This window comes from Anguilla anguilla, chromosome 2 (assembly GCF_013347855.1).
Source record: "Anguilla anguilla isolate fAngAng1 chromosome 2, fAngAng1.pri, whole genome shotgun sequence".
NCBI classification, from domain to species: Eukaryota; Metazoa; Chordata; class Actinopteri; order Anguilliformes; family Anguillidae; genus Anguilla; species Anguilla anguilla.
Genome location: NC_049202.1, coordinates 43,587,961 through 43,602,689, shown reverse-complemented (window position 1 = coordinate 43,602,689; position 14,729 = coordinate 43,587,961). Strand labels below are relative to the sequence as shown.

Sequence of the window (14,729 nt, the reverse complement as noted above, 5' to 3'; positions counted from 1 at the left end):
TTGCACATATCGAGCAATCATTAACATCACTTGTTTTGCGCAAGTAATGTTATTGATTTTTTAGGTATTTGAAGGCTTAACCTGAAACGCGCTGGAAAAGTTAAACAAGTAGTGAAACAACATATGCAAAACTAGTCGGTCTCGTGAATAATCTCCAGACAAAAAAAAATTACCTGATGAAATAGACATGCTGTAGCTGTCGCACATAGCCTCGAGGGCTTGCACTACTGATGTTTGAAGCTTGGCTGCTCGGGGGTTAATATGACCCTTTAACCACCTTGGAAAGTTGCGCTTCCGAGAGGAGGTGGAGTTGTTGACCAAAAGGCAGCCAACACCAGCATTCGAGAGTTTATTTGAGGTTGTATGTTGCAAATTTAAAACTGCGGTGTCTGTGGATTTGCATTGCAAAGGGTGGACGGGACAAAGTCACAAATATTTGTGCTCTGAACAGGCTTTTATTTTTTATTTAAACTTAAACTGATATTTTTTAATTGCAGTAATTTAAAGGGTTGCTTTTCATCCGTCAATATTCGAACATGGTGCTGTTCCAACGTTGTTTGAGACACCTTGTAATTAGTCAGCGTGTTTCTAAGTTAAGTTATGTTCCTGCGCGGACTCCAACCAAATTCCATCAATGTCAGAACAGTAACTTTGGCTTCAGTTATTACTGCACCACGGCAGGTTTGTCTCGTTCACGACTGCCATGCAATCGTTTGTTATTATACGTGTCATTGGTTATGTGTGTTTTAGAGACTGATATAAAGCATACTAGCAGAGACTGTATGGAATACATGTGATTCTCCTTATAAGAATTCCTGCTTCCTTTGCAGCTATGTGGTGTCACAACAACTTGGAAAATATTTGTTTTCAGAACAGATCATTTAGATTAATTCAACATCGGATGCGTTTGAATTTTTATTTATTTATTTATTTATTTATTTATTTATTCGAGGTTAAGAAAGCATTTTAGTTCAACAATTATGTTGTGATTTTAGTAGTGTTTGGTAGAACCTGTCACAGAAACTCCAATGGGTGGCCTGAGGGAGATCGGATACACTTTATCTGTTCATATAGCCAGAAACTTGTACCTGTTTAGACCTGGCGTTCCCTTTTTGCATTCACAAACCCAAATCACCCTTGGATCCCAGTTTGAAAGTGCTTCATTTTGAGTACAGTAGACATACACTCAGTTATTATAACTTAGTAGCTATAGACGTCTTTACTGGTTTTTATCTCTAAATGAGCTTAATACAGGAGTACAAAATAGATAATATTTTTTATGATTTAGTGTACTTTTTTGTTGCAAATCCCCATCAACCACTAGCAAAAAAGTCCTGATAACATTTCTTACAGGTTTACATTATGGTCATATTGTGACTGAGATGCTGGTTACCATGCAGTGGTGCTGTACACTTCACTGAGAACAGAACGTACAGGGTGCATTTAGTGGTTAGCAATGTTGAGCCCAATTCATGAAAATCACATTGCCAGCTCAGATTAGAGGCCATTTGTTCTTGAGCACTTTGTTAAATGGATTTCCAGTAATTGAGCTGGACTAAATTGGAAAGAGCATGCACTGGCTCAGGATGTAACTTTCTGAAGGCTTCAGTGTCTTTTATTAATTGATCAGTAGAATTAAATTGACCATCTTGACACAGCTCACACTGTATATATAATAACAGCGTGTACGAAGAAAAACTGCTCAAAGGAATTTATGCATGTGACAGAGGTGCCGGCCTAAAAATAAATTAGAATGGGGATGTTGACCCACATATCAATCTCAAACTATTTGTGTGTGCTTGTGTGTTTGTGCACTGTATACATACACACGTGTGTGTGTGTGTGTGTGTGTGTGTGTGTGTATGTGCGCACTTGTGGTGCAGGGATTGCAGATTTGAGGGAACGCACACTAATTGCAGTGAAGCCAGATGGAGTACAACGCCGTCTGGTGGGCCAGGTAGTCCAACGCTTTGAAAAGAGGGGCTTCAAATTGGTGGGTCTGAAGATGTTGAAGGTGAGATCATATGGTGATACATATTAAAGACTACAGTTAAGCAATGACTGCAGTAAGCTCAGTTTGGGGACCTTATAGAAGCAATGCTATGATTGATAGTGGCATGAGGCTTTGATGGTGGCTCTACGGGGCAGTGAAGTGAATAAGTACCCTTGGAGTGATGTCTTCATTTATCTCCTTAGGCTCCAGAGGACCTGCTGTCTCAGCACTACCAAAACCTCCAGAAGAAGCCCTTCTTCCCTGAAGTGCTTTGCTACATGTCTTCTGGCCCTGTGGTTGTCATGGTGAGTGACCACGCTGATTATTTGATAATCAGTTATAAATGAGCTTTGTCATCAAATTCAATGTTAATGAGTTTGGACAATTTCAGGTTTCATTCTGATGCATGTCTCATGTATTTATTCTGAGGTACAGTTCTTGAAGATCTGTGGGAAGTATCTTCTTGTAATTAAGAATTAATTTAGAGGTGGGAAAGCAGGTTCACAACCCCCAGCTCTAAATTAATTCATAGTTACAGGCAGTTGGCATGTTCCAATGAACCTTTGGGTTAATGCAATGCATTAATCCTGGAGAACAGCATTTATCAATTGGTGAGTCCAGGGTTGGGAGCAGGACTTTTTCTGCTGGTTTTGAATCTAACTGACAGGACGATTTGCTTCACAAAATTGTGAATACTCCTCATATCTGCTTATAGGTTTTTCCTATATGTGATTTGGTGTCCTTAGAAAAGAGAAGAAAAACTATTTCTTTATTGATGTTAAATTAATGCCAACAAATTATAAATAAAAAAACTGGTACTCAGAATAATAAATTATACTAGTTAGCCATTAATTTGTTTTGGAGCACAGATTTGTTTACAGGAGGGATATTAAGAAAAGTCCTTCAGTGGCAATTAGCTGTCAGATGAGTGGTCCTTTAGCAGCTCCATCAAAATAATAAAAAATTAAATTGGCCAGAACAAAACCATCTCGTACAAGTGCCTCCACTCCAGGCTTGCGAATATTGTTTCATACTGTATAGGCTAAAGCTCTCGTACCCTGTCTGTTTGATTATTAGTCCTCTATAGCAGCACATAAAGGACAACATGAATAGTCAGCAGTAATCTTTATTTGACTTTCTTCCCTTCTGGAACGTAAATGCTAAAATCTTAAATGTCCAGACTGAGTAACTACTTTCATCGGCTGCTTGTCCAAACCAGCCAATCTGCACACAGAATTTAGATGGCGAGAAGTGCTCTAACAGATGAGAGAAAAGGCAGCTGTAGCTGAATGGTGATCACTGTAACCTCTTCCAGTTAAAATATTGTTGTTCAGTTTCAGGTTACTCTGTGGCAGCCTTGCCAATAGAAGTTTACCCTGTAGGAATTCTGTACATGTCCAATTCTCTGCCTTTAAGGTGTGGGAGGGATACAATGTGGTACAAACATGTCGCATGATGGTGGGGAAGACCAACCCAGCAGAGGCAGACCCTGGGACTGTACGAGGGGACTTTGGCATCCATGTTAGCCGGTAATGATGCCCGGCCAGAGTCTTTTTGGGGCTTTAAACTATATCAGCACAATTATTTTCTTAAAAGCCTGTCTTTGTGCTTTGCTTGTCTGAGCTGAATTCCAATTACACTAATTCTCTTTTTCTTTAGCAAGATGGGTGATGAAATTTGCATGTGCAGTCTGAAATCAGAACTTGGCTTAACAGATCAGGTATTGTGGCCTATCAGGTCTTCTGAGAGATGATAATTTACAAGCTACAAGTGAATACCGAACATTTTTGACATTTTTGCCAATTTCTGTTTAGCATTGTCAATGTGCCAACTGCCAGTGTGAAATAACCACTCATGAAAAGTTATTATTAATTCTTGTACAGCCACAGCAAAAGAAATTAGCACTGAGAGAACCAATGAAAAAGAAAAACACAGTGACAGAGACATACTCATTCAGCCAAAAATACACAGAGAACAAGTGGACTTTTTTGTGACTTCCTGTGTTTCCTGGAAATATAGTAAGGGCATTGTAGCCCTATATAGCAGCACCAGTGATAACTAGGCAGGACTGTATGGCTCTAAATCTTTTCAAGGGTATATGAATAATCGGATTCTTAACGTTTGTGAGGTGAATGTGTGTTTTGTCAACCCAGACTTGCCAGGTTTGGAGTTCGTGTAGCATGTGTCAGGTTCACTCGACAATTAATTTATTTCACTCAAATTGTAAAATGTGCTCTAGGCTTTAGACCACTGGTAACCAACCTGCTCCTGTAGATCTACCATCCTGTAGGTTTACATTTCAACCCTACTTTGGCACAACTGACTACTAATAAGCAACTCAACAAGATCTCTAACTGTTGAATGAGGTGTGCTTTGTTTCGTTAGAGTGAAAGCGTGCAGGATGGTAGATCTCCAGAAATATGGTTGGTTACCACTGCTTTAGGCAAATGGTGCATTCCATGTCTCCAGCTCATGGTGACCTTTCTTTTTTGTGTGGTGTCTGTCTGCCTGCTTCCCTCAGGAACGTGGTTCATGCCAGTGACTCAGTAGAGGGAGCCCAAAGGGAGATCCAGCTGTGGTTTGACTGCAAAGAGCTGATGGACTGGGACTGCTGTGATCACAACAAAATATACGAGCTATGAGAGACAGGGAGCAGAGTGTGCTGCCTACCAGAATTGCACCATGGCAACACTAGGATTACCTTTAATTGTGTCATTATAGGTCACACTTGTGTTTCCACTACCCAGCAGTCCAATGCAGATAAAGCAGGGAATCAGACTAAACCTGCAGCCTGGTCCCACAACTTCTTTTTTCTGTGGGACTAATACTTTCGCCATGAGAGTATTGAACAAGACTCTGTTACTCCCTGCACGCTGCTATCTATACCAAGGACAACACCCACCTCTCTTCATTCTCTGTTTCAGCATTACCCCCCCCCCCCCCCCCCCCCCAAACATCCGTGAAATTAACTCTTAATCCTTTAACCATAATTTCACCACAATCAGTACAATTCAGTACAATTTACTTCAGAATAAATAATTAATCAGAACACTCATTAGGTTTGTATTAGGTTTTCCAAGTCATGAATGGGGGTTTCAAAAACAACATTTTAATGGCTTGAGTAATTTGTGTCAGGTTTCAAAGTCTATAGCCATGGTTTCTATGCAGTACACATTTTTATTTTGGCAAGGGCACAGAGGTTCAGTGCACCCAATCAGGATTGTTTCTTGAGCCTGTCATACTGCTTACAGTGAAACAAAAGGAGACAAATATATAAACAGTCAGGTTTTTCCTCTCACAGTTTTTCTCTTGTCAGGAATATGTTCACAAATACTGTGTGACACTTGTTACTAATAAGCCATTTAAAGGTCTCTATTTTCTGACTGTTACAGGTATGTTGTCATTACAATGCAACTTCCTCCCTGCAGTTTTATTGTGATTTATCTCTAAACACTACTGCTAGACCATATTAGTTGTGCTTGAAGATCAAAATAAAAAAGAGTACCACAAGCTACAAAAAAAGACAATGGACCGAGATGAACCCTTCACAAGATAGCCTACATTTTAATCAGATAAAATTGCATTCTAATGTTTACAATTCATATAAAGTGTTTATGTGCTCTAGTTATTTAATAGGATTATTGTCATCTTAATTTAATCTTCAGATTAGAGATTGATTTTTCAGATGTAAATAATGTGAAATTGATAATGTTAGGTAATAATGGTGAATATACTCACATCAAAATCATGTTGGGATGAGTGAGCAACATAAACAATTCAGTGAACCCTGTGTACTAAAAATCAATATACACCTTTTTTCAACAAGAACATCTCAATCCTCTGTATATCTTTGTCTGATAAAACTGGTTTTGCCTGATGAAGATCTACATAGGATTGAAAGTTTGTTGTTGGATAAAGGTATATCAGTGTATGAGTTTCAGTGTGTGGACTTTACTGAATTGTTTAAATGGATAATGTTATCCATAAATTACATTGCCAAACATCAAAAGAATGTCAAAGAAAATACACCTGATAAACTTGAACAAAAGCAGTTAACTTTTCCTCTCTCGGTGTAATTTTTGTCTGTAAATATTTACCTAAACATCATTTTGGACTTCTGCGGTTGTCAAGGACATTGTCATGGAAAAGTCGGAGTTCTGGAAAGTGGTGTATAGATAAAAAGAAAAACTGACAAGTTCACCCCATCACCCTGGCCATGCTGAATAAACTGTGCCAAATTAAGAACCAATTCAGTATATAATATTGTAAATATTTGCCTTAATTACGGCAAGGCTATGTTGGATTTGTTTTTAATTATATATTTCCACTGAAATCATTGGCTGTGTGTTTATTGTCCTTTAGTGTATTTTTTTGGCAGTTGTATAGCCAATCTATCTGACTGTCTATTAAAATTTAAGTGTTGGCTTCAACAATTGGAATGTTAAATTATATTGGCTTGAATATGCCTAACAAGAAGAACAATGGTAATACAAATCAGTCTTTGTACTGTAAATCTTGGAACTTAAGTGATCTTTTAAAATGCACTTTTAGTACTCGTATACACAAAAGGGTGCAGGATGGGTCACTTTTTTATTATTTGCCTTATTTTGGTACTCAGTCCTAAGAGATTATTGTATACTGAAGCTCTAGTGCTGAAAACATAAACCAGTTTTTTTTTTTTTTAAATAAGAACTAACTTGCTGCTCTATTTTTCTCAAGTACATTTGCATTTAACTCTACATTAAACACAATATCTCATTAGCTACTTTAGAAAGTGTATGTTCCACTTTTATGGAAGACACACATACTTGTGCAACAGCCATCGAGATATATAAGAACATGTGCAGAACATGAAAGGAGCATGTTATTGCAGTGTTATCAGAGACTTTGCCTCTTCGGAGTTATTGTCGGTGACTGTAGACAACTACAACGCCCACAATGCACGAACGGAATTGTTCATTCGCACTACATTTCCCAACATGCACTAGGGATTCAAATATAGAAAATCTTGAAGACCGAAGTTCTTTGGCGATAACAAGGTGAGTACATTGTTAGTTTGCAAAATGAGGTCGTCTGTGTAGTTTTTAAACATTTTCTGAATATTTAAGTTCTTGTTTTGCAAGCTGTAGCTATTTAATTCTGGGTTACTTTGATGCGGTTGCATGTTATTTTTGCGTTTACTTCTGTTTTCTGCCTTCTGTTATCGAGCAAGGTATCGATAGCTGTCACTAGTTACTCAAATCACACCAATCACTGTTAGCTAGGTTGTCATCCATCTACTACAAGATATGTCTGTGGCCATTGACCATATTTTTATGCATGGAACTAGATCCTGAAATGCAGCACAATATTTCACTGCTCATTGGCTAAAATCTAACTTTAGCAAAACTTACATTCAGCTAGTGTATTTTTATTTGGCTTGCTACATTTTATGTAAGACATCAAAAAGTACAAACGTTTTATGCAGGTGGTTAGATGATATGCTACGTATAATGTTCTTTTACAGTTTCTCTAACTGGAGCGCGAGTGTGTCCAAACAAAGACCCATTGAACTATAGCTGCATATTGGTCTGCTGGGCAGCAGCGCAAGGATGGCAGAGGAACACACGAAGATATCTGAGTTGCCCGAAGACGTGGAAACAGATGACTGTATGACCACCTACACTTACATTTACAGCCCAGACTTGCTTAAGTAAGTAAAAAATCGCTGCACATTTACTCTGTCTGTGTGCAGTGTCTGTCAAAAATGTATATACAGTCCCCTCCAAAAGTATTGGAACAGCAAGGCCAATTCCTTTGTTTTTGCAATACACTGAATACATTTGGGATTGAGATAAAAAGATGAACATGAGACAACAGTTCAGAATTTCAGCTTTTATTTTCTGGTATTTACACCTAGATGTGTTAAACTACTTAGAACATAGCACCTTTGGTATCAGACCACTCAATTTTTAGGTGAGCAAAAGTATTGGAACAGAGAGTATTTAAGTAAATGAAAGCAAATAACACTTAATATTTGGTAGCATATCTCTTGCTTGCAATAACTACATCAAGCCTGCGACCCATTGACATCACCAAACTGTTGCATTCTTCTTTTGTGATGCTTTTCCAGGCTTTTACTGCAGCCTCTTTCAGCTGTTGTTTGTTTCAGGGGGGTTTTTCCCTTCAATCTCCTCTTCAGGAGGTGAAATGCATGCTCAATTGGGTTAAGGTCTGGTGATTGACTTGGCCAGTCTAAAACCTTCCACTTTTTCTCCCTAATGAAATCCTTTGTTGTGTTGGCAGTGTGTTTTGGGTCATTGTCTTGCTGCATGATGAAGTTCCTCCCAATTAGTTTGGACGCATTTCTCCGTAAATTGGCAGACAGAATGTTTTTGTAGACTTCTGAATTCATCCTGCTGCTACCATCATGAGTTACATCATCAATAAAGATTAGTGAGCCCACTCCAGAAGCAGCCATGCAAGCCCAAGCCATTTCCTCCACCGTGCTTCACAGATGAGCTTATATGTTTTGGATCATGAGCAGATCCGTTCTTTCTCCACACTTTGGCCTTTCCATCACTTTGGTAGAGGTTAATCTTGGTCTCATCAGTCCATAAAACTTTGTTCCAGAACTTTTGTGGCTCATCTCTGTACTACTTTGCAAATTGTAATCTCGTCTTCCCATTCTTACTACTGATGTGTGGTTTGCATCTTGTGGTATAGCCTCTATATTGCTGCTCTCTAAGTCTTCTTTAAACGGTTGATTGAGATACCTTCACCCCTGTCCTGTGGAGATTGTTTGTGATGTCACTGACTGATGTTTTGAGGTTTTTCTTCACAGCTTTCACAATGTTTCTGTCATCAACTGCTGTTGTTTTCTTTGGTCGACCTGTTCGATATCTGTTTCTCAGTACACCAGCGGTTTCTTTCTTTTTCAGGACATTCCAAGTTGTCGTATCCCCAATGCTTGTGCAATGGCTCTGATCGATTTCCCCTCTTTTCTAAGCTTGCTTTTCTCCCAAAGACAGCTCTCTGGTCTTCATTTTAGTTTATCTTTTATAACACAAGTGCAGTTTTCACAGGCAAAACCCAAGGCTAAAACCAAGAGTAGATATTCAGAACTATTTATTGTTTAACCAATCAATCTAACAGGACATATCGGGGCAACAAGAAACACCTGTCAGTCACATGTTCCAATACTTTTGCTCACCTAAAAATTGGGTTGTCTGATACAAAAGGTGATATGTTCTAAGTTGTTTAACAAATCTAGATAAAAATACCAGGAAATAAAAGCTGAAATTTGGATCTGTCATCTCATGTACATCTTTTGACCTCAAACTCAATTTTCTTCAGTGTATAGCAAAAACAAAGGAATTGACCTTGCTGTTCTAATACTTCTGAGGGGACTGTAGCTATGATTTTTGAATTCAGAATAAATACAAGATAAATTTCGGTTTCAGAGACCATGTTGCCTTCATAACTGGCGGTGGATCTGGAATTGGATTCCGAATTTCAGAAGTGCTAATGAGGTAATAACACTTTCTAATCCAGGATTCTACCTTTGCACCCACTTTAAACATGCATGTGTGTAAATTGTAACTGTACCTGCCTCACCATACTCATTACCCTTTCAGGCATGGCTGTGACACAGTGATTGGCAGCAGGAATCTGGAGAGGCTCACTGAGGTCTCAAGGCTTACTGATTAATTATTCATTCAATCAGAGAGATGATATCTCAGAGTAGAAAAGTTGGATAAAACATGAGGTCATAATAAGAATTTTGATTCTCAATTTCTAGTTTCAGATTACAGTTCAGTAGCATTAACCTGGACTCTGGTTTCAGTTTTAAAGATGTGTTTTACACGTTGAATTTGCATATTGTGTTATTCAAGCGAATTGACACATTTTTTACCTGACAGGCGGCTGAGAAGTTAAGTTCTGCCACTGGGCGGCGCTGCCTGGCTCTGCGCATGGACGTCCGACAGCCAGAAACCATTTCCGCAGCTGTCGAGGAGGCATTGAAAGAGTTTGGAAGAATTGACATCCTCATTAATAGTCTGTACCTCCACGTAGCTTACACACCACACCATAGGAGAGCACATTTCATCTCTGAATGCATGCCTTGTGAAACTTCAGCAAAAAAGCAAAGAGCTTTTTATGATTTGCTTGAAATTACTTTAAGACTGTGGTGACATAGGGATTTCTTCTAGAAAATCCTTACATTTGCTGGAGCTGTTTGGAATTGATTTACTGCACAGAAAGGACATAATAGTTTGTTTTTCACTGGAATGGAACTTGAGTGGAACTTTGGAAGGATAGGGTTAACTAAATTGCCTTCTTTAAACATTATCTCAGTGGCTGAATGGACTTTATCATGTGTTTAAATCCTTACTCATGAAGTTGGTGATAGTTGCTTTGACTTACAGATATCAGTTCTCAAACTCTTGATTGCACTGCTTTCTATTGCTTAGAAAAAGGTGGAAGTATGGGAGTTTTACATAGATGGGTGGTTGTTCATGTTCATGTTCTGAATATTTCTGTATCATAACTCTTATCATTTCAGACATGGCTGTCTGCTCTTTAAGATTTGACTGTTTGCCAGGATCATGGCATCAGTGTGCTGAAGGCCAACATTAGAAATGCCTTGCCTTCCACCATGTTCAAAAAACAATTCCTTTGACGTTTACTTCCGACGAGCTTGCTCATCATTTAGATGGATTGCATATGTTCCCTAATATTAATGTCATTTTGTTTGTCCTTGCACTTGCCTTCCTGGGCTTCTTTGATCTTGGGGTGGCAGTATAGTATAATGGGTAAGGAACTGGTCTTGTAACCTAAAGGTCACTGGTTCTTGAGCAAGGTGCTTAACCTGAATTGCTTCAGTATATATCCAGCTGTATAAATGGATGAAATGTAAAAGTTGTGTAAGTTGCTCTGTAATGTAATCTTGCATGAAGAGTGATTCTGTTGAGAAATGTGTCATCAGGAAGCACTGAAAAGCTATTTTCAGATCTGTGTTTTTTTCATTAGATGCTGCAGGTAACTTCCTGTGCCCTGCCACTTCCCTGTCCTTCAATGCCTTTAAGACGGTGATGGAAATTGACACCATGGGCACATTCAACACAAGCAAGGTGGTCTATGAAAGGTGGTTCAAGGTAGAGTACAGTGATGCTTGCTATAAATGTGAGGCAACCCTCTATGTTGTCCTTCACATGTAAAACAGTATTAGAATGAGTATTCAAACAGAATTATTTTTTGTAATCTTCACATTTTAACGTGTCAACAATAATCAGAAAATAAAAATCATAAAGGAGTTTTTTTAATTGGTTTTATCAAATGCATCTAGTAACAGCCTTGTATATGTGTCTGATTATCCAGGATCATGGTGGCTCCATTGTAAACATCTCAGCAACTCTGGGCTACAAGGGCCAAGCTCTCCAGGTGCATGCTGGGTCTGCAAAGGCTGCCAATGGTGAGGAGTGGGTTTAGCCATCCATGGATCATTTTACACATGAAATGCATTTTTTCGTAGTTTGCATAGTGGACTGATAATGTTTCTTTCTCTCCTTACTTTTGTGCTCTTGCTCTCTTTCTCTCTCCGTGCTTCCTGCTCTCATGCCTTGCCTGTCTCTCTGACACAGATGCCATGACTAGACACCTTGCAGTAGAATGGGGACCAAGCGGTGTTAGGCTCAACACATTGGCACCTGGTCCAATCTCAGGCACAGAGGGATTCCGCCGCCTGGGTAAATGGAGGTTGTGCATGATAGTGGTCCCCCGAACAGTGTGAAGAACAGATCTACCAATCGGATGAGGAAATTACTTTGGAAAATTTCTCCCATCAGTTTGGTCGTTTTCTCCATCCCGCCTTCAGTCTGTTTCCACTGTCTCTGCTTTGCCCTTCTGATTTTTATTTTTAATGTTTTTTTTATCTGCACACCCCTCTTTTACATCTGCACCCCTCCACATCCTTTCCGCTACCCTCTTCCCCCTGTCCATCAATCTCAGGTGGAATGGGGGTGGAGACCAGCAGTGCTTTCCAGACCATCCCGCTGCAGCGGGCCGGGAACAAGACTGAGGTGGCCCACGGGGTGCTGTTCCTGGCCAGCCGGGCATCCTCGTACGTGACTGGTGCCTGCCTGGTGGCGGACGGGGGCAGCTGGCTCACCTCTGCGAACAACCTGCCTGCACTCCTGGGTATAGCCTTCTCCCAATCTGCTAAACTCTGACTCTCAACTCGGCCATCCCAGGTGTGTAGGAGAAGGAAGTAGAGATTGGGCCAAGGCACGGCAGGGAAAGGAGGTCGTTGTGGAGATGTTGTTTAAGCCATGAGTGGGCTGGGTAATAGACCACCGTATAGACAATGTTGCGGTGTACCCCTATCCCAACCCCCAACTTTACCTCTTTTGCGTGTTTTACTGAAACTGTGCTTAAAGGGACAGATTTGGGATAAAATGACTAATCTGGTTTTGATTCATTTAATTAGATTTTAAAGATCAAAGACAAAGCTATGACAGTTGTCAGGTCTGTTGGCATTCCCATCACTCTAGTATGCTGAAGATGTATTGATAGTATGGTGTATTTAAAATAATGTGTTAATGGATCTCTGTCATTTGTGGATATGTGCATGTATAATATTTTTCAAACTGACATTCATGTATTTGGAAGAAATTAATCTTATGTAGCCCTATATACCCTGCTTAGAATAAATATTCCAAAATAAGACTAAAAAGATTAAACTTTTATGGCATTATAATATATTACAGGTTTGTTTAGTAAACATTCAGTTGTGAGTGACTAAGTCTTTGTTCAATATTTGGTAATGTTTGAAGGAATGTAAATAGTTTTTATACAGGTGGTAATGGTATGATGACTATAATTGATTATTTTGGCCAGAGCTACAGTTCACTACATTATAGTCATGTTCCATTTTTCCTTCTTAACTCCTTCTTACGGACCTTTTGCTTGTACATGCAATGTTCGTAGATGCTGCCATTTAAACTACAGTGGCAAGTATAACCTTATTTACTGTGTCGTAATTTTGTTTTATAATAATGTGTAATACACAGAATAGTACTTTTTGTCTCCTGATGAAATGTTGTCACTTGTTTTGTTTTAGATTACTGGTCATCTACACTGAAGAAAGACAAGTAAAAGACTAAAGAAAGTTACACTAACTAAATCCTTTGCAACATCAAATGGATGCTTCTGTTTCCCAATACTTTAAGCTTCCAAAAATAAGTAGAACGGGACTGGGAGAGAGTGAGAGAAAGAGAACACACACAGAGAACATCTTGGCACCAGACGGTTTATTGTAACGATTTTATTGTCTTTAGCATCAGAAATGTTCTCAATATCACTTTTAAAAGTAATTTTGTTGCTAAATTGCAACATGTAAGTGGAAGAATCTTTCTTGAATACCTCCAAGATCAAACAGTTACATTTTCTGATATGTATGAGGTACCTTTTTTGGCTTGGACTTCATTTTCGGTTTAGATTTACAGCATGCAAAACGTTGAGTCTTAATTCCCTGAATAAAATATCTAACCTTCTGTGTTTGTGCCTTTTTACATCAATTTTCCTTTGGTTATCTTACCATTATTAATTAACATAACAATATTATTATTATTATTATTATTATTGTTATTATTATTATTATTAAAGTTGAATAATTCAAGAATAGTGAAATTTGTTTATGAGGAAAAAAAAATTACAGTTATTTTCAAAATAGTGGGTAAAATTGAACTATCATGTTCATGAATTCTCCACTATTTGATGTATTTTGAACTATAAAGATGTATTTGCACAGTGCTGATAGTTATCTGTCTGGACATGAGAGTCCCATCTAAAGCATCGCCTGGCATTTATTTTGAAGATCTTACGAGTGAAACTACAGTAGACTTTCAATAAAAGAATCATGTTTCAATACTTACAGTGCCCTCCATAATGTTTGGGACAAAGACATTTCTTGATTTGGCTTTGTACTCCACAATTCTAGATTTGTAATTAAACAATTCACACATTCAGCTTTTATTCAAACATATCTTTTTATACATTTTGGTTTCTATGTGTAGAAATTGCTTTTATACATTGCCCATCTATTTCAGGGCACCACAATGTTTGGGACATATTTTATGTAAAAGAAAGTAGTTATGTTTAGTACTTTGCCACATATCCTTTACATACAATGACTGCTTGAAGTCTATGACCAATAGACCTCACCGGGTGCTGAGTATCTTTGGTGATGCTCTGCCAGGCCTGTACGTCAGGCATCTTCAGCTCCTGCTTGTTTCGGGAGCTAGTTGCCTTAAGTTTCTGTCTACAAGATCTTTTTCCAGAACTCTGCAGGGTCTTTAGCAAATGTAACCTGGCCATCATCATTTAACTAATGGTTTGTATCTTGCAGTGTAGCCACTGTAGCTCTATTCATGAAGTCTTCTGCAGACAGCAGTCACTGACACATCCACACTTCCCTCTGAGAGAGTGTGTCTGATCTGTCAGACAGGTGTTTGGGGTTTTTCTTCATTATGGTGAGAATTCTTCAATCATCCAACTGTAGAGGTCTTCCAGGTCCTTTGGACTTACTAATCTCATCAGTGCTCTTTCATTTTAATGATGTTCTAAACAGTTGACTTTGGAAAGCCTAAGGTTTGGCCTAAGTCTCTGACTGTTTTATTATTATTTCTCAGCCTCACAATGATATCCTTGACTTTCATTGCCACAACTAAGGTCCTCGTTGACAAATGCCAATAAC

General features: G+C 38.7%; 2 protein-coding genes across 4 annotated transcripts; both read left to right on the top strand.

Annotated features, from left to right (window-relative positions):
• Positions 1 to 201: 201 nt before the first annotated feature.
• LOC118220294 (nucleoside diphosphate kinase, mitochondrial-like) lies at positions 202 to 6,326 on the top strand. 2 transcript variants are annotated; one of them, XM_035404099.1, is made up of 6 exons: positions 202 to 681; positions 1,884 to 2,014; positions 2,197 to 2,298; positions 3,410 to 3,522; positions 3,653 to 3,713; positions 4,515 to 6,326. In XM_035404099.1, exons 1-6 carry the CDS (start codon positions 537 to 539, stop codon positions 4,533 to 4,535), a joined length of 573 nt encoding a protein of 190 aa, XP_035259990.1. In that variant the 5' UTR covers positions 202 to 536; the 3' UTR covers positions 4,536 to 6,326. The 2 variants fall into 2 exon arrangements, with proteins under 2 accessions (XP_035259990.1, XP_035259989.1); XM_035404098.1 differs by lacking the exon at positions 3,653 to 3,713 and having other exon boundaries at positions 224 to 681.
• Positions 6,327 to 6,944: 618 nt separating this feature from the next.
• decr2 (2,4-dienoyl CoA reductase 2, peroxisomal) lies at positions 6,945 to 13,527 on the top strand. 2 transcript variants are annotated; one of them, XM_035399280.1, is made up of 10 exons: positions 6,945 to 7,032; positions 7,500 to 7,685; positions 9,436 to 9,504; positions 9,610 to 9,661; positions 9,895 to 10,030; positions 11,006 to 11,130; positions 11,354 to 11,447; positions 11,617 to 11,721; positions 11,984 to 12,172; positions 13,095 to 13,527. In XM_035399280.1, the coding sequence occupies exons 2-10, from the start codon at positions 7,585 to 7,587 to the stop codon at positions 13,127 to 13,129; spliced, it is 906 nt and encodes a 301-aa protein (XP_035255171.1). In that variant the 5' UTR covers positions 6,945 to 7,032; positions 7,500 to 7,584; the 3' UTR covers positions 13,130 to 13,527. The 2 variants fall into 2 exon arrangements, with proteins under 2 accessions (XP_035255171.1, XP_035255180.1); XM_035399289.1 differs by having other exon boundaries at positions 11,984 to 12,225; positions 13,095 to 13,175.
• Positions 13,528 to 14,729: the final 1,202 nt, after the last annotated feature.

Coding starts and splice junctions, on each gene's coding strand:
- decr2 (XM_035399280.1), top strand. CDS start 7,585: ATGGCAGAGGAACACACGAAGATATCTGAGTTGCCCGAAGACGTGGAA. Junction 9,505..9,609: donor ATTTCAGAAGTGCTAATGAG/GTAATAACACTT, acceptor TTACCCTTTCAG/GCATGGCTGTGACACAGTGA. Junction 10,031..11,005: donor AATTGACATCCTCATTAATA/GTCTGTACCTCC, acceptor TTTTTTCATTAG/ATGCTGCAGGTAACTTCCTG.
- LOC118220294 (XM_035404098.1), top strand. CDS start 537: ATGGTGCTGTTCCAACGTTGTTTGAGACACCTTGTAATTAGTCAGCGT. Junction 682..1,883: donor TTATTACTGCACCACGGCAG/GTTTGTCTCGTT, acceptor CTTGTGGTGCAG/GGATTGCAGATTTGAGGGAA. Junction 2,015..2,196: donor TGGGTCTGAAGATGTTGAAG/GTGAGATCATAT, acceptor TTATCTCCTTAG/GCTCCAGAGGACCTGCTGTC.